The sequence below is a fragment of the Populus alba genome, chromosome 16 (assembly GCF_005239225.2).
Source record: "Populus alba chromosome 16, ASM523922v2, whole genome shotgun sequence".
In the NCBI taxonomy this organism is placed as follows: Eukaryota; Viridiplantae; Streptophyta; class Magnoliopsida; order Malpighiales; family Salicaceae; genus Populus; species Populus alba.
The window spans coordinates 3,995,826-4,015,886 of NC_133299.1; the positions used below are offsets into that span (position 1 = coordinate 3,995,826).

Below are 20,061 nucleotides of genomic sequence, written 5' to 3' on the forward strand. Positions count from 1 at the left end.
CTCTTTCAAGTACATTTGCTTAACTTAAATTTCTTTCTCAACTGCAATAAATAAATAAAATAAACAAAATCTTAAAATAATAATTATTTTATTTATTTATTTATTATTTGAGTGTCCTCATTTTTTTTTTTTTAAGAAGTGAGATTAATCTTATTCGGGTTCATAACTATCCTCATTTTAATAAATATACTCCCTAAAAATTAAACTTATATTTTTATTTTTATAAAAATATAACAATATTTTAATCCCTAAAACAACACTTTATTAATAGTTATTTCACTGATCTATCATAAGAAGAATCCAACCCGAATACATAATTTTTATTAAAAGGCTATGATCCACTTCCTGACTACTCCAATTAATCTATTGTGCCATCTAAAGACCCGTTTAGACATCCATTTATGGCCAAAAAGATAAAGAGGTGGTTGCGATTGCGTTTTAATTACGCTATAGTTTTCAGCCGTTTGATAATATAAAAAACATGATTTACTATTCATGAGTCCCGTATTATTTTTGCATCCGAAACGCAGGTAAAGAAAAGTAGGGAATTCCTGCTTTTCGTGCATTGTGCATGCTGCACTGTTCCGATTGGACCAGTTCCGGCCCGACCGGGTTCGGTCCAAAGCTCAACATGCATTGAACCGAGTCCGATCCAGTAAAATAAAAAAATAAAAAATAAATTTTTTAAGTGTGTTTTATTCGAAAATTAGTGTTTAACATTATTCAATACATTATGTAAATTAAACAAAAATCACTTGATGACGTAGCATTTGCAGAATTTCATCACAATTCTAATTTTGTTCCTAATTATATTTTACCTTATGTTGTCGTGCGCTTAAAAAACAAAAAAAAATTGCAGTCTTTGTCAGATATATTTCATACGTGATGAAATTATAGATAGTTTAATAAAATAATAAAAATATTTTATATAAAGTATTATTTATTTCATGATATAATAACAATAGTTAAATCTACAATATTTAAATTAAAAACCATTAATATTAATATATATATATATATATATTTAAAAAATTATTTTATAACCTCAATTTCAAAAGTATTATTAACCAAACACATTAAACTACTTTTTGTTTCAACCTCAATTTTAACCACAACTTTAACCAAACATACATAAATATTAAATCAACTTCAATCAAAAGTGCTTTTTATAAAATAATTTTTTTCAAATCACAATCACAATAGCTACTACAATACAAATACACTCGAATGGTTGAATAATTTTAAAGATGATGAACATATTTGCTATAGAAATATGGATTAACACTGGTATGAATCCAGTAGTAATTTTATTATTTTATCTGATTTAAAAATTAAGTTGATTTAAAATATAAAGGGTAAATAAAACCTAAATTATACGATGTAAAATGTAATTTGTTGTTTTTTTAAAAAATTTATTTTTTTATTTTTAATAAATTTAATTTTATCTGAATTATTATTATTTTGGATTGGCATGATAAAATAAAAAAAAAGCGTGAAGGATTTCTTTCCTTGATTTTAATATTATTATTGTATAAGTGAGAAGTGAACGCTTATATATAATTAAATTTTAAAGTATTTAATTTAGATTTTACTTTCAAATTGATAAGATTTATTTTCTCTAAATTGACACTTCTATTATAGAATAAAAATAACTTAAGTTTTGGACCCCCCCAAAAAAGGAAAGAAAACCCACCTGAACTCTCACCACTACAATACCAAGAGCAGCCTCCTCCTCCTCCACATCACCCCCAGAGCTCCGACACCACGAGAGAGAGAATAGGGAGTATAAGAGAAGTCCTTCACTTTTGCTGCTGTAGTGAGATCGGAGACATTCACCTCAGCAGAAGATGTCGGATGGCGGGTATGATACTAGGAGACGGAGTCCTGCTGTCCTATGGGTGGATTTGGAGTTGGTGATCTAAAGTAAATGAGCTAGGGTTTTATTTATTTTGATTTCGATTGGGTTTGTTTCTCAAAAATCAAATCTACTGAATTGAATTGGTTCAATATGCCAAAGACAGAGACGGAGACACCTAAAATGAAGCCGAGACCAATCGTGCGTCTTGGCATCTTCCTCATCTCTCACAGCCTCCTGGTTAGGTACTACTTGCTAGCTATACCCTCTTTGTTTTTCCTTTCTTTCTTATACAAATTTAACTAATTAATTTTAATTTATGATTTCTAATGTATCAGTGTTGTCTGTTGTACGGCTGGGGTTTTAGCTCTCTTGCTGCTTCCACTTCTCGCCAAGAACACTTACATTTCTGAAAATGCTCTCATGCCTGGTAACTTCACTTTTTTTTTTTTTTATTATTTAAATTTTCTGTGTGACTGAAAATGTATTTGCGATGATGCCAGGTTCTGCAAGCAGTATGATCTCTAATCGTGACATTTCAGAGGCAAATAGGTTGGCGAGTGATTTGAATGGTTTGAATTTCAAACCTCAAGATTCTGCCGCCGTGTATGTGTTGTTTACTTCTTCTCTCTATTCCTGTTTTTTCCCCTTGTTTTTTCAATTGTTTATTATATTTAGTTTTGTGCAATTAGTTGTTAAAAACGTAATTTTGGTTGGTGGATGAGTCCATCCTAGATTAGTACAAAATTATATTTTGAGTTATTCATCAACACGAAACTACTACTGTTCTTTTTTTTTTGTTTAATGTCTTCTGAAATGAAGTGGCTTGGTACAGGTCCGGTGCATTTTTTCACATTGTTTTCTCTTGTAGTTTTTCCATAGTATTCTTCACACTGACCTTGCCAATTATTGAGTAAATTGAGGAAAACAACTTTGAAATTATTCTATCTTTATGTCATTTGTACTTAATAATTGTAGGGAAAGTCGAAGGATCCTTACAAAATACATGTCTGACTTGGGTGCTGAAGTTAGTTATCACAAGTTCCACTATAAGCCAAATCAGTTTCATCCGCTGCATTTCTTCTCTAGTCCTGATTCTACAAGTTCAGTAAAGAATTTAAGTTGTTCGGCACACGGTGTCAATACTGTTGGAATAATTAGAGCTCCTAGCGGTGATGGTAAGGAAGCTATTGTCTTGGTGACACCTTACAAGTTTGGAAAGAGTGGTGCGGCAGAAACTTTATCCTTGAGCATTGCATATACAGTATTTTCCTTGCTCTCTCGAGTTACATGGCTGGCCAAGGACATTATATGGTTCGTTGCTGACTCACAGTATGGAGAATATGCCCCTGTTGAAGCTTGGCTAAGGGATTATCACACGCCTGTATTTACTGGTTTGGGCACCCTAAATGCTGATAGATGCGTCAAAATTGATGATCCTTATGTATTTGAACAGAAATCTATTGCGCAAAGAAAGATATCTGATGGTTTTAGACGTGCCGGGACTATGGCTGCTGCGCTGATATTAAAGGTTGCAGATAGAAATGCAATGTTGGAGGACACTCTTAATATCTATGCTGAGGCGTCCAATGGGCAGATGCCAAACCTGGATCTCATCAATATTGTGAATTATTTAGCTGTACACAGGCAAGGATTGCGTGTAAAGGTTGAGAAAGTTTTGACTCTACTTGATTCGAGATGGCTTGAGATTTTGGGACAAATATTTGAGTTACTAGGAAAAGTAGCCAGAAGCTTAAATCCTGGATGGAAATTTGGTATTTCAGCTGCAGATTATATTGAAGGCAGCGCTACACTTGCAAGTTCATTGTATTACCAGGTGCTCTACTCTTTCACTTGACCATGTGAGATTTGGTTTATCTGTTTTGTGTGACAACACAATTAGAACTAAGTACACGGGATTGCATTTTCTGACTTTCTCTGATCGGTGAGTAAGTAATTTACTTCTTGACATAATCATTTGCTGCTATCAGGCTTTGGGCATTCCCACAGGTCCTCATGGTGCTTTCCGTGATTTCCAAGTTGATGCAATTACTTTGGAGATTTCACCTAAGGTTTCTCCTCATAACAAAGCCAGGCACAATGAGTTTCTTCTAAGAGGAGGCAGGTCAGTGCTTATCTTACATCTCTTTCATTGTCATCGTAACTTGCATTTATACCATAGAAGTACAATGTATCGACATAGTATTTTTAAATGAGTGGTTCCCCTATAGCATGCTATTGTTTAAAAGAGAACTTTTTATCGGCAAGGTTGTGTTGACTTGAGTGGAAGCATTTTTAGTCTGAAGAACTTAATGATCAGTTTTTTTTTTTTAACACAATTGATTTCATTTCAACACATCTTAATCAGCTTTCTGTTAATAAATGTACACCCCTACATGTTTGTGTGTCTGTCTACATGCGTCATTAATAATGACTGAATCCCAGTGGAGGATCTCAATTCTTATCTAATTCAAGCAGCAGCTTTTATTTATTTATTTGATGTGCAATGATATTACTTATCTATCTCTAAACCCTTTAATTACAACTAGGACCACCCTTTGTGGGGTTTGAACCTGCTTGCATTCACAATGTGAGAGCTGCACCACTGCACTAAACAGCAGGTGCTCTGATTTGATTTTTTTCCCTAATGGATTGTTAGCGGTTCAAAATTCCCACTAACACAAAGATAATACTTTGTTAGAATGTATTTAATGTAATGGAGGTATAGAATGATGTTCCACTGTGTCCCTCTTCGTTACATTTTATTGTGTCCTACCAAACTCAACATGAGATATTTAGAATGCTGAAGAGATGGTTTTTGCAAAATTTAAGTCTTGACTTTCATAGAATATTGTCTGCTTTAGATTTAGTTTTATCTGGACAATGCTTTTCCTTGATCTTTTTCTTTATTTTCTTGTTGCATTTTGATTGTGTGAGGATCAGGACTCATTTAGTAATACAGGCCCATGCAAGTAAATTCATAGTTTTTGTTTTGTTTTTTGGCTGAAGATGCTCCTGTTTCTTGATGCAGGTTGGTCGAAGGAGTTATAAGATCAATAAATAATCTCCTTGAGAAGTTTCACCAGTCATTTTTCCTATACATGCTAACATCTCCTAGTAAGTTTGTGTCAGTCGGAGTGTACATGATTGCTTTTGCACTCCTTGTAGCACCACTTCCCCTGGTAGCAGCTTCACTTTATGCTGATGCTAATCAACTGGATCTTGGAGTCAAAAATACCAAATCGACTCCTACAACCACTGCTTCTGACGAGCTTGACATCACTTTCAGATCATGGAAATGGCTCTACGCTGCAAAAGAAGTTTTTCTCATTCATGTATGGGGTGCAGCTGTTTCATTGCTTCCATATTTCATTTGTCAGATACCAAACTGCAGCCCAACGTCCAGCTCTGTTATCTGGGTCTTCCTTTCAATGCTTAGCCTTCTAATCTTGTACTTGATAGTGGGTTCTCCATCTACTCATGTCTATATATCTCAATCCGAGGAGAAAGGCGAATGGGCTATTTTGAAATCAGCGACCATCTCAGCAGTCTTCATTGGTTTGCTTGTCATGTCAGTTGTTAATTTTGCAGCAGCAGAAATTGGTGCGTTACTTTTGGTCCCAATGTGTTTGATGGCTCAACCTCTGAAGCTTGACATGAAAGCTGGGAAGTTAAGGAGTTTCTTGAGGATTATTTGTAATGTGGTTTTGGGTTTTATTGCATTTCCGCCGGCTGCTTTTTTTGTGGTGAAGACTATATTCGAAGGTTTTGACAGCATTAATATGGGTGACTTCTGGAATTGGATGGAGTCCCTCTGGGCATGGAACAGTGCTACTTACATTTATATAGGTATGGTCCATCTGCCATGTTGGGTGTTGTGCTTACACATTTTACTTCATTCTTGTTGACACCTTTTGTCTGTTTTGACTCTCACTGCACCGTTGAACTAAATTTGCAGATCATTAGGTTAATGAAATTTTTGTTTTGATATTGTCGTCTTACTCTAAACTGGTTAGTTTATAATGATTCTGACTAAACCACGCTCTTCCATTTATTTTAACAACCATGAAAGACAGACTTGGCTTCTGTCCTTTACATCAGCTATAACAGCTTCAATCTCTCAAGCCATGGATGTTTCTTGGCCAATCTTAGCTCTAAAAACCACCTGGGAATCTCTTTTGATAGACAAGCCATAGCCTTTCCGTTTTGACGCTTTACATCCCTAGAATCTCGACAAACCCGAACCCTAGGGAAACAAACCTCTTCTAAAAGAGGCATCACAGTTATTGTTTAGAGAACCTTGGTGAGGTTTGAGAACCCGAATGTTGAGGAATTCCAGGTCTCGTGACTGCTGGAAATGTGCAATTCAGGAGCTCTCCATGGACTCTGCCTTGGCATTCTGCACCGTGCCCTTAGGATTTCAAAGACTGCTCCATTTCTAGCTTTCCAAATCATCCAAAACACATAGGCAACCTTACCAATCATACCCCCAAAAGTACTTAATCGAGCCTGTTCAGATTATTCCACCAGGAGAGCAAGCCCACACCACTGCCAAACCAAGCTGCACTAGCTAGCATGCGGGCAGAAAAATGTTAAATGTTAGATACTCTATGGATTCTTGGGACATATTCCTCTATCATAGACTCAGCTTTGTTGGAAGCAGTAGTTCTCCCCAAAAAGAGGAATTGAAATTGTTCTTCTTTTATTTGTTTTTTTTTTTTTGGGGGGGGGGGGGGGTTCAATTGTATTTTACATCATGTATAATTTAATCCCTGATATTTTCTTCGAATCAAGTTCTTATATGTCAAATCATGAACTTTGCCAAAACTCTCAAAATAGATGTATGATGTTATAGAAAATAAAAATTTAATAAAATCACAATAATATCAACTGTAATTATAAAAAAAATAATGACATTCGTGATTGATTAATCTCATGGATTGAGATATTACTTTGAGATACAATTCACACGCACATAAATAGATATTATGAATTTCTTCCCTTTTTTTGGTCTTGACTTTTAGATTACAATCAAGGAATCTTTTTTAAACAAAAGCTAGTAAGATTTTTTGTATCAACTTTATATCCTTTAAACAATTTGGATTTATTGATCATGCTAGTCAAACAACATGTCTTCCATTGAAGGACGCGCTTCTTGACCAAATCATATTATCCCTTAGTATAGAGGTTTAGAATTGTAATAGTAGTTATTTTTTAAAATATTTTTTATTTTAAAATATATTAAAATAATATATTTTTTTATTTTTTAAAAATTATTTTTAATATCAGTATATCAAAATAATTTGAAAATATTAAAAAAATATTAATTTAAAGTAAAAAAAAAAAACAATAAAATTTTAAATTTTTTCAAAAATTTTCAAAATACAATGTCAAACCTACCCTAAGTATCTATTTTAGATATTAGGTTTGTGCTTACACTAAGTCCGTACAATCTCTTGCCTTTTATATTTTTTTAATTATTGTTTTTAATTTTATTTTGGATAAAACATAATTTTTATCTATTTGTTATGTGAACTTGGATTTTGTTGTTGATATATATATATATATATATATAGTATAAATTTTGTTCTGTCATTTTAATAGAGCAATGTTGAAAAAACAATCAACCGATAAGAGGAAATTGTTATTTATTTTCATACAATGGTAATTTGTATCTCTAAAAACAATATTATATAATAAATTCAAATCAAAATTATCTGCACGTAATTCTTTATTTTTTATTAATTATTTTCACATTTACAAGGCAATTATCATTAAAATATATTATTCTCGTCATCTTGTTCATCTATTATATATTTTGTCATTAAATTGATTACTTTTGTATACTTTTAAAGGGCACTAGTCGTGTCTGGTTTACAATGCCTCGACCACCACATATTTTTATGGTAAAATAAGGGGATGATCAGTGCCTCACGATATCTGAGGCTGGAAGGATGGAATGTGACATATTTTACATTATTTGAGACAGACATAATGATTGGCCTCGATGTGATTTTATTGTATTGTGCTTTGCTTCGCTTGCATGTTGTTGGTAGCCTGTAAAATCGATTGGTAGCTAAAATGCTAGCAGGATGCTTCTGCTTGATCCGAATCTTTCAACATGCTAATTATTGCATCAATCTCCATTTTTTCTTTTACTCCAAATTTCAAATTATAATTGTTGTGGTGTCCGTTTTCCATTTCTCATATGCTTGTGTTTTGTTTATTTGCTTAGGAGTGTTTATGGATGTTGCTAGAAATTGTTTTTTAAATTATTTTTTATTTAAAAATATATTAAAATAATATTTTTTTTATATTTTAAAATTTATTTTTAATATCAGCATATTAAACGATTCCAAAAATACTAAAATAATAATTTAAAGCAAATTTTTTTAAAAAAAAATTAAACAAAAAAAATAATATTGATGGTTTTTAAATACAAGTTCTAACTAGCGTGTGTGATATTATATATTCAGAGTCTAAAAAGAAAATAGCTATAATTTCTGAATGGTAGCCATATAAGCCTATTGTACGAGTATGAATCATAAAAAGAACTTAAAAGTAAGCATTCAAATTGGATAAGATTTGTATCAATTGAATACTTAGATAATAAATTATGACATGCTGAAGAAGCAATCTATGTTATCCCTTCCAAGCTATCTTCTCGGCTTTTACTCTCTTCATCTAGTACATGAACTTAGTGACTAGACATTCTAAATTGAACAATGAATTATTTATCAAGTTTTACTTTCTTTAAGGGTTTTTTGGATAATTATAGAAAGCCTTGTATAGTTTGTTCTTTTCTCTCCCTCTTTCTCTTTTTGTTATAACTCAGTTTTTACTCCCTCCAAATTTTCTATTTTTTTTTTAAAATATCTTCAAAATCATTTTAAAAAAAAATCATCAAGGAACAAGGATTTCAAAAATAAAATATAGTGTCGGGTTGCAATCGAGCAAGAATTTAATTTGCATCTAGTCAAAAAGTCATGTAGGCATGCTATTTAGGGTTTAATTGAAGAAAATTGGAAGAAAAGGTTGAAATTGGTTATAATTGCACAAATTAAAAGATCAAGGATCAAAATGAAAAAGTTGGCAAAGTTTAGAAGTCCAATTCATTTAATTAGGAGCCTAATTATGAAGAAAAAATAGAATTAAGAGCAAAATTAACTAGATTTTTGCAAGCTAATGATCAAAATAAAAAAGATGAAAAAGTTTGGAATTCCAATTAATTCAATTAGGGGTGTAATTGAATAAAAGACTGTAATTTAGAGTTAATTTGATCAAAATTGAAAGAATTAAAAAGACCAATGACCAAAATAAAAGAAGAGCTGAAATTTAGGGACCTTATTAATTCAATTAAGAGCTTAATTGAAAAACAAATTGAGATTTGAGGTTAATTTGACCAAAATTACACAAATTGGAAATGTAAGTACTAAAGTGTAAAAGATGTCAATATTGAAGGGTGTTTTTAAATGTTATTAGGGGCTAAATTGAAAGAAATATTGAAAAATAAACCGAAATTAGTTGAATATGATACAATTAAAAGAATGAGAATTAAATTGAAAATAATTTATTTTTGGTAGGTGTAATTATAGTGTTTTGTTAATAAAGTAATCAAAAGGGTGCCTAAACAACGTTGTTTTAATTAAAAAACATGGTTAGCTTCCTCCTTCAAGCATGTATGATTCTTTCTCCCTCTCTTTTTTTCACAGCTATTTTGGCCTGGTTTTGATTACGAATCTCTTTCTCGTGCACATGAATTAATGGCCAAGAGGCACACTTTTCTCTTCCCCTGCACTTGTACTTTATTTTTAGCTAAAGACACACTTTATTGCCTCATATGGGGGCAAAAAACTAGTGCGAAATAAACTAACTCGAGTATGTTATACAAAGTGTACATCAATGGTGGATAACTAGGATTGATTCGAGGAGATCAACAAATGAGATTAGCTCACTTAGAAAGATTCTAGGACCTTTCTCCCTGATTGTATATAGAGGGGCACAAAGAGGAAAAAAATAAAGAGATTAAAAAGAGAAAAAAGACATTAAATTAAAAGAGATAGTGGAAGAAGAAGGTTTAAGCTCAAACCATTTTATCCAAAGGGTAGAGAAGAGTGAGGAGAGAAAGAAAAGAAATAAAAAGAGGGTTAAATCATACCAAAAACCCAAATTGTAAGGGAAAAAAAGAGCTTGGTTATTGGATCACCAAACCGATTCATTTCAAACCAAAGAGTTTTTAGAGAGAGAAAATCACCAAAAGCCTCTCCACCACTGGCCAGCCACCGTGGGAACAACCAAACCTACCTACTTTGCTGGAACCACCCTTGAGGTATATCATCATTCTCTTTCTTCTTTTTTCTTCTTTAGGGTTTATGACATAAATAATGTAAGATGATGCCTTTTGATTTTAAAATATGTTTTAAGTTTAGCTAAGTTCAATATTGATATTGTGTGATTTTATAAAAAACAAATACAAAAAGTATGGTGGATAAATATGTGAAAAAATGCATGGATAAATATTTAAAGTTTGGATTTTTAGGATTTATTTGTGATTGATTTAGGTGTTGCATGCCTTTTATCTCTCTCTCTCTCTCTCTCTATATATATATATATATATATATATATATATATATATAATTAGAATAAATATGATGATTTTGGTTATAAAACAAATGCATGAAAGAAAAATCAAAGCTTTGCGTTTTTAGGTTTACTTGTAACCTAGACTTGAAATAATAAAAGTTAGGGTTTTGAGATATGTTTTTTTTTTTTATTATTATTATTTCATATGTTGCAGGCTTTCTTGATTATGAATGAGAAAAATCAAACATTTTTTTTTGCATGCTTAGATGAATAATATGACTCGAGATCTTTTACTCTTAAGATTAATTTGTTATCTTGGTTTTTATGCTTGTTGTCATCCTATCTTCATGATCATGATAAGAAAAATGTTTTTCATTTCAAACTCCATGTGATTTGGCCAAGCCTATTAAAATAATTTGCATTTCGTTAGTGATCATACAAATTTTGTAATTAATATGTTGTGTCCATGTTCTCATTTCTAAAAAAAATTAAAAAAAATTCATTACATTGCAAATTTTCATAGTGGGTTCTTATAAATTGTTTATAAAATTCATTGAGATTTGACTTGTATTAAAATGTCTATTAGGCCAACATTCTAAATCTTTCAAAACTCATTTCCTTTTCTAATAAAAAAAAATCATGTCCAAAATATTTTATTATTCACTTTTGGTAACTAGGGTAGATGGATTCAACATAGACCATTATAAATTGTTTATAAAATTCATTGAGATTTGACTTGTATTAAAATGTCTATTAGGCCAACATTCTAAATCTTTCAAAACTCATTTCCTTTTCTAATAAAAAAAAATCATGTCCAAAATATTTTATTATTCACTTTTGATATCTAGGGTGGATTGATTCAATATAAACCATTACTTTGGATATTAGAAGGGGTAGCCTATCCTTTTGATTTCAAATTATAAAATAAGTTTTAGAAATATTAAAATTCAATATTCATAAAACAATTGATAGTATTGACCTTTTTAATATTTTTTTCACATATTAATGTTGACAATCAACAACAACAAGAATGATAAAATTTGATGAGTTATTTATTTGTTGTGGATGGACATACATAAATCATAGTACTAATGTGTACTAACATTAATATAGGGAAAAAAGACAACAAAAAATAAAATCTAAAAAGATGATTTTTAGATAGCACACTACATGACGATGAACCCTAAAAAAGTCATTGTCAAAATTAAGTCCAAAGCATTTGTGCCACTAGATCCCACCACTAAGTAGATCAACTCCTAATGGTTACTACTTAGATATTTTAGGATTGGGGTATAAAAATCCTCATCAACAAAAATTACCAGTGAACCCTAGTATTATACAATAAATAAATCAAAACATGTCGTTATCCATTGACCACTTTTACACAAACAAAATGTTTAACAACTCCTCAAAGGATATGAGTTCCATTTAATAAGCCCAACATAAATCCACTGGTAATTCATTGGCATGACTTGACAGCATATTTGTAACAGGTCATGATCAAGAGTCACTGGCTATCGATATGTCAATTCACCAAGTATTATCAAAAGATAGTAACTAAGAGTGGCAAAGATGAACCAAATCTTATAATGGTTAGGATTAAATCAAACACTTAAGGTTTAACTCATTATAGTATACTCATTATTACCCATGCAGATAGACTACTAATGTTAGGCATAACAAACCATTAGATATAAAAGACTAAGTGACAATGCAACTTGCCTGAAGTAAGATATTTTAAGGTGATAATACATTTTCTATAGTATAATCAGACTCTTACCTTATAAATATGAAGATCAATTAGAGTTTCTAATAACAACAATACTGAGTGACGACTCATTTTTAACATAAGACCTTTCCCCATCAACACAAAAACAATCCTTTCCTTTTTTCTACGAAAGAAGGTCTTTAGTGGCCACAATGTCGGATACAACAACCTTTATACTTTTAAAAATTAAACTTTACATTCTTGACCAAAACAAAAATCTAAAAAAGAATAGAATGACTAAATTACCCTTATATATATAAAAGAACCAATGTAAATGACAGATCACACACACTCTCTTATCTCATTTTTTTCTCTTGAAAATAACATAATCTCTCTCATCTTTCCTCATTGATAAAAAAATTGAAATCAAAATCAAATTTTATTTAATAGAGTTGTGTTATAGTCTCTTATGAAGTCTTCTCTCTTCACGTTTGAAACTCAGTAAAGCTGGAATCCCTCTCTACGGAAACTAACAACACTTATAAGGTATGTTACAATTGTTTTCTTTAATCGAGATTTCAAAAATTGGTTTTAGTGCATTTTGCTGATAAGAAATAAGGTTATTTCATTACAATATAGTTTTTTTTACTCAACTGAACAAAAATTCCTTTGATTATTTATTGTTGAAAATTGAGTTATGATATTGGAAGCCCAAAAAAATCCAATGTTGGTTGTTCAATCGATAAAAATCAATTTCCATACATATTTTAACCATTGTTTAACCTAATTAGACATGTTTAATTGAAAATATTGAAAAAAAAAACAAATTTGAATATTAGGGTTACTATTCATATAACGCTTTTTATTTCTTTGCTCATAACATTGTTAATTGGTTGATTGAAGCTTTTTATTAACTTTCTTTAACCATTGTATATCATAATTAGTTAATTAGACATGTTAAGATTGTGTAATTATTGGAGTAGGTGTTGTGTTAATGTGCTTAAGAAAATTTGTAGTGATAAAGGTCATGATAGATTTCATATCGCTAGGTTAGACTTTCTTTTTTCTTGGATCTTATTGCTAAATTTTTCTTCTATTTTTTTTTGGTAAAAATGAATTATTTTCTATAGAAACATGATTACTTCTTCTTCTTCTTCTTCTTATTATTATTATTATTTTAGTACATGGATGGAAAGAGTATAGAAGACATTATAAGGTATGTTGCTAGAGAAACAATCGAAGCCATTGTTGACCTCGTAAAGGTTGCTAACAAAAAGTTTATATGTTTTCTCTTTTTTTTTTTTTGCTATGAATCAATACAAGTAAATTACAGAGTTTGAAGATTTAACCCGTTGAATTTCTTTCATAAATTTTGCTTTCAAGAAATTTTTTCATTATATTTGTTTTAACAAGATTTAAGAAATAAGATTATATGGTAATATAAGTTGTTCGAAGATAAAATTACTTGGGTTTGGTTTTATTGTTATTAGTAAAGATTTCAATCAACATAAAGACTTTTTAATGGTGAAAAGATTGAAATAATGGATTTTTTTGAGGTTTGACATTGGTGGCAATGTTTTAATTTGCTTTTTGCTATATTTATTAGGTTTTCTTTATGTGTTTGCATTTAGAATTGTTTTATGGATGTGCATGTTTATTCATTATTGTTGCTTCTTAGATTGAATAAGACAATGCGAAGTCGAGTTTCTTCTTTTTATGGAGAAGAGTTGCTAGCAAAAGTGTGTTAGTTATAGTTGTTTTTATCTCTATTTATGAGTGATAATTCTATTTGTGATCTAAGTGAACAACATGTAATGTGGGAATTCAAATATCACCTAGTAAATTAATTTTGATAATGTAATGTATCGAATTTGTTGATCAAATTGTTGTTTTTTAAGCTTCATTTGAAGATACTCTCGACTTTAACATGTCTAATGGAGGGAATGCTTGACATGATGGAACCCTATCATCTAAATCCATTTGAATTATATGGTATAGTATTTATGTATACTCAATTTGATTTAGTTTCTTTCTTTGGCCTATTTTCATGATTTGATTAGTGGTATCCAATAACAAAACTATGAGAATTTCAAACCTCACAAATTACAACAAGAAAGAGATGTGTGTATTCTACTTCAATCCTTAAAAGAAGCATGGCTAGACCAATAAAGAATATATGAATGGAATAAGAAAAATGTTAACCTAGTATTGTAACAAAAAGAAATTCCACACTTAGATGTAACATATGCAAGCAATAAGACCACAATTATAGGACACGCCAAAGAAAAAGTGGTGCACATATTTTGGGTAGTGTGTGCATCAATTTTGGTTGTTTGTTTGCTTGAATTTTGGAAATTTTAGGTATGTGCTTGCTTGAATAAAAGGAAGTGTGTTTGATGGTAGTTAGGGTTTGTTTGGTGGAAATTTGGATGAGAAGTTTGCTAGAAACTTTGGGTTGATTGTGGCTGGAAATGGTGATAGGAGAGGAAGATTTCTTATTAAAAACATGTAATTGGTGACATTATTGTAATTATGAAGAACTTCATCAATGACTTGTTTTTTTTTTTAATAAAAACAATTAATTTATGGCATTTTTATAATTTTGAGGTCCAAAGGCTTTTTAGTTATTACATTTAATATAATGACAATCCTTTATATAATTAAATATATTTTTTAATTTTTTTACATGCTAAGCTTGAGGATGTAAACTGTTATTAACATATAAATCTAATGTTTGAAATTTGATGTTTTGAAAATTAAAAAAAATAATTAACATGACCAAAACATAAACTAATAACCATAAAATAAAAAAATGGTTATGAATATTGCATAACCATAGTCACAACCATTATCGATTACATATTAAAATTTTCTACAAAACACGACACGACACAATAAATATGGAGATAATTTTATCATTTTTGACGAGTCATAAATTTTATTTATCAGTTTCTCAAAACAAACCTAAAAGGTAAGATAATAAAACCCCATAAGATTTTCTAAAAGATACGAAAACAATAAATTATTTATTCATTTTTGTTGGCAATTGTGACAGAGCAACGGTTTTCGTTTGCTAGTGGCTATCCTCTTGCATTGAAAAGCACCAAGAATTCCATCGATCCACCACTCGCAGTCCGATACAAGGAGGTTATAATTAGGGAGGAGGAGATCGCCATTGTCGTCATCAGTAAAAACAAAGAGGAAAAGTGGACAGATAACTCAAACTGCTCCCTTCTCTCAAGCAAACCATGAGCAATGGATCCTTGGATCAACAAGCATGCCTTGCCATTGTTCTTCCGCAGCTCAGTCCAAAGATGGGTTTGACTTTGGAGACTTTGACTGAGAAAAAGGCCTCCGTAGGCTGAGGATTGGTACGAGGTTGTCCGAAAGAAGCTTGTCCCGTTGTCCGGTCATGCAGCCACTCATCAGTGGCTGCTTCTTTTTTTGAGACAATAGTTAAGCTTCTACACGTAGTCGAGAACTCACTGGAGTGGCATAATTCGGAGAAGATGAAGAAATGTTTGATGGATCTGTGCTGTAATAACTCGAGGAATCTGATATTTTTTTCAAGTATTTTTTATTTTTTTTTATTTTAACGTATAAAAATAATTCAAAAGAGATGGTTTTAAAAAATAGTTTCGAGCACTGCGTAAAAAAAAAATACAGGAGCAGCCATTCGCCGGTCATTGGTGAGGTGTGGTGCGATGGGCGGCTACCAGCTCCTGTCTGGCCAGCCAATCGGAAGCCCATGGCTGATCTGGCTCCACTAAGCCTGTAGAGGCTTCACATGCATGGGACCTACAGCTGATCAATATTCTCGTTGACTGGCAGCTTCCTCTTTTGGACGGTGGAAATCCAACAGACGTCCTACATCACGCTTGATCCCAGCCGGGTGATGAATCAACGTGGGACCCATTTGTGATATTATTTTCCTTTGTCCGATCCCATCGAAGAGGAAGGCGACGGTACGTGAGTTGTCATGTGACAGGGACACTAATAAGAGATTTCCTTTTGTTTTTATTTTTATTTATAAAAAAAATAAAAAGCCAGGAAGTCTGCCTCTAAAAAAAAAACAACGAAGAGTCATCGTTGTTTTATTGTACACGGATTTAGAATAATTGCTACATTTGTAATGATTTTTTTTTGCTATTTACACATCCAATCATTGAACTCGATAACGAGGGTATCGGTTTTTTTTTTAGTTATTATTAAATTAATCAATGATAAATTAGTATTTTTAATTTTTTAAAGCACAATATGCTTGAACTTAATGATGATTTTTTTTAAGGATAATTTAGTTACCACAATGTGCTTTTAATTCCTTAAGCACAATTTTTTAACCAAGTAGATTAGAGAAATGGTATCAATTCATGAAGGGAAGAGGGTAGAGAAATGGATTTTTGTATCCAATTAGAATTAGAACTATATTGTTGACACGCGTGTGTGGCTTACTAATCTCTTATTTAGCATCAATGGTTTTATTACATCTTTGTGCTTTTTTACATCTTCAATCTAGTATTTTTTTAGTTATAATTAAGTTGATTAATGAACAATTTAATATTTTAATAAATATTAAATATTATTAAAAATCAAAAGTATATGACGCGTGAAACAAACACGCCAACTGAGAGTCTTTGTCTTCTTCGGATGACAAGTGAGACGTATTGTGCTAAACGCTGCCTTTTGCAACAATGTTAAAATTATCTCGACAACCTTTTCTCTCTACACGCCGTGTGTGAATTTAACATCTCTTTAATCCATGTGATCTTCAATCTAGCATTGTTTTAGTTATAATTAAGTTGATTAATGAGATAATAAATTTAAATATTATTAAAAATCAAAAGTATATGATTGAAACAAACACGCCGATGTTGAGATTTGTTTGAGACGTATTGTGATGGCTAAACTTTTGCAACAAATCTCGCAACCTTTTCCTCCCTACACGCCTGTGTTCTAATCTCTTATTTAGCATCAATTATCTCTTTTTTTTTTTGCCCATTCTTTTCTCTCTCCTCATGATTTTATTGTCTAACCCCTAATAAAAAAAATTTGATACATGATTGAAATGATAGACTTTTTTTCAATTCTCAGTTTCTTATCTGTCAGATTTTATTTTTAATTTTTTTATTTGAAGAATTTTTATAGTTTTTGAGTTTATTTAATTATTAATCTTTTTTTTTCATTAAAAATTTTTTCTTGATTTCATTATTCAATATAAAAAAAATGACTTGAGTTAAACTGTCAAACTCGTGACTTAGGTCATGAAATAGAGATAACTTTATAGAAAGTAAACAAAAAATGACTTGAGTCAATCTTGATTAATATGTTAAACTCGTGAACTAGATCATGAAACTGTGATAACTCAACATAGAAAACAAATTAAAACAAAATTATGAAACTTTTATTTTGTTGTGCAGTTTTTTCAATAAACCTATTGTTAAAGGTTTACAATGAAAACAAATCTAATATAAAAATAGAACACAATAAAACAATTCAATGAAAGTCTACCCGAGTTAACCCTAAAACATGTCCTAGTTTAACATAACCCCGCAGCATAACCATATATCATAGAAAACAAACCAAGAATAAGTGGGATTAATGAATGTTTTCTAAAAAACAATATGAAGTCTAATTCATAATCAACTCAATGCTAAATAATGAAGTAAAAAAAATACCAATTAAAAAAAAAAAAAAATCGAGTTAACTAGGTTAACTTGTCAAACTATGTGACTTCGAGTCACAAAACCGAGATAAGTTCATAAAAAATAACTAAAATAGATTATAAAACCTAATTCTCAATGAACCAAATATTAAAAAATATATAAAAAATAAATCAATTAAAAAAAAACTAAAGTCAACTAAGTCAACAAATCAAATTCGTGATATACAAGTTATGAGACCGAACTAACTAAATATAAAACAAACTACTAATAAATTATAAAGTTTAATCTTTAATAAATTAAATATTTAAAAAAAAAACTCTATTAAATACTAAGTCGGTCTCCTATGAAGTTACTAATTTTTTTTAGTACATATACTGTAATAATAATAGAGGACCGAATTGGAGTAGTCATTTCGTGACCTGTAACATCTGGCAGCACTTGCAACTCACCCAGCAGGATTTGAGGACCACGTATCAAATCAAAACCATGCATCATTGTAGGAGGTGTTGCTTCTTTCTTGGCTCTTTTACAATTCAAACTTCAAAAACATTTAAAATTCTCTCTCATATCATCATCATCTCTTGATTCGAATGTCGATAGCAATGCATGTCCTTAACCACAAAATAAAAACTCTTATTATATAAAAGACGGTCCAAGTATCACATTTTTCAACCCCCATATCACCTTATAATATAATATAATATAATATAGTATGATGGGAAGGCAAACAAGATCACCAAAGTAACTTTTCTTGGTTTCAAAACTGTAATTATGAAAAAGAAGACCTGAAGCATACCCCTGGTGTGACCATTAATTAATCTAAAAGGCGAAGCATATCACATAATTTTCTTTTCTTTCTATGCCCCGTGACCCAATCATATTTTTGAAAACTTATTCATTTTTTTTAAATTAAATTTTCTTTTATGTTTTTATTTTTTTATGTTTTGATATTAAAATAGATTTTAAAAAATAAAAAAATACCTATTATTTTAATATATTTTTGAGTAAAAGATATTTTAAAAAAACAATTTCTATTATATATTAGTATAGTTTGCAAATAAATAAAAAAATAAAAAAATATTTATTCCACATTTAAAAGAAATACTCTCTCTCAAGTATTTATAAGTAAGAATTTATACTGTGTAGTAAATTAAGTGAAAAAAATAATAATTAAGCTTTTTAATGCTATTATATGCATGTTTATAATATCAAAAGATGATATTTATCACTTAATTTTTTTTTTGAATTAATTTTTTTAATTTTTGTAATTAATCTTGATATTTATAACAATTGGGAAAAAACTGAATAATAGCTATTGAATTTAACTTAAAATATAATTATTTCATTAACCACCATAATATTAGAAAATATAATATTTTAAATCTAATAAACATGTTATTATACATAGAACACACATAAATAAAAACAAATTTTCTTTTCTTTATCTTGTTTTTTTTTTCTTTTAAAAATTCACGAGTTTAGTTACATCTTGAAAATATCATCTCCATAAAATAGACAAACACCTTAAAAAAAATTATTTTCATGTTTATAAACCATCTTTTTATTTAATCGCATATTAAAAAGATTATTTACACCATGCTCCCAGATATACTTGTAAAAGAAAAGGCAAAACGAAGATGGAGCCGTACCAATTTTATGCTACGAGGGCGGCCATAAAAGCCAACAATTTTTTGTTTGGTCGGTTTGATGAAGACTGTCTTCATGTTGTTTTATGCTACTTTACACGTATGCACCCGTGGCGACCCCAATCTCAATAATCATCATCTACATATAATAATAATAATAAATAAAAAAAAAAATATTAATTATTGCCTGCCCACTTTCTTAGACTTCTGCCACTTGGACGGCTCATTTGGTCATTGAGTCTCATCCAGTAGATTACATCACCTTGTTGTGTCCTTGTCACCATCCACGTCAGCTCTATAATCCACGCCCCCCCCCCCAAAAAAAAAAAAATAGTCTCAAACCCCAAAAAGTCTTTATTTTTTTATTTTTTTACGAGAATTTTTTAAGTTTTTAAAAATAGTCTTTTTATATTTAAAATTAATTAAATAATTTCTAAAGGACAGTTTAACAGATCAATATATTAAATTTATTTTTTTAATAATTACAAGTTCTAATCTTTTCAAACACTAAAAATTTTCATGATTTTTAATTTTAAGAATATGTTGAATTAATAAAATATATGTACAAATTGGTTCAAATATTCATATTAATAAAAAAAAACTAAT

The 20,061-nt window shown here is 30.3% G+C and overlaps 1 protein-coding gene across 1 annotated transcript; it reads left to right on the forward strand.

The window, feature by feature from the left end:
- The first annotated feature begins 1,650 nt into the window (after positions 1–1,650).
- LOC118050293 (uncharacterized) lies at positions 1,651–5,845 on the forward strand. The gene is made up of 6 exons (XM_035060610.2): positions 1,651–2,100; positions 2,194–2,285; positions 2,359–2,461; positions 2,834–3,692; positions 3,847–3,980; positions 4,887–5,845. The coding sequence occupies exons 1-6, from the start codon at positions 2,009–2,011 to the stop codon at positions 5,761–5,763; spliced, it is 2,157 nt and encodes a 718-aa protein (XP_034916501.1). The 5' UTR covers positions 1,651–2,008; the 3' UTR covers positions 5,764–5,845.
- Positions 5,846–20,061: the final 14,216 nt, after the last annotated feature.

Excerpts from the sequence above, each read along its gene's own strand:
- LOC118050293 (XM_035060610.2), top strand. The coding sequence starts at position 2,009 with ATGCCAAAGACAGAGACGGAGACACCTAAAATGAAGCCGAGACCAATC. Across the intron at positions 2,462-2,833 it reads CCTCAAGATTCTGCCGCCGT|GGAAAGTCGAAGGATCCTTA; the intron begins GTATGTGTTGTT and ends TAATAATTGTAG. Across the intron at positions 3,693-3,846 it reads CAAGTTCATTGTATTACCAG|GCTTTGGGCATTCCCACAGG; the intron begins GTGCTCTACTCT and ends TGCTGCTATCAG.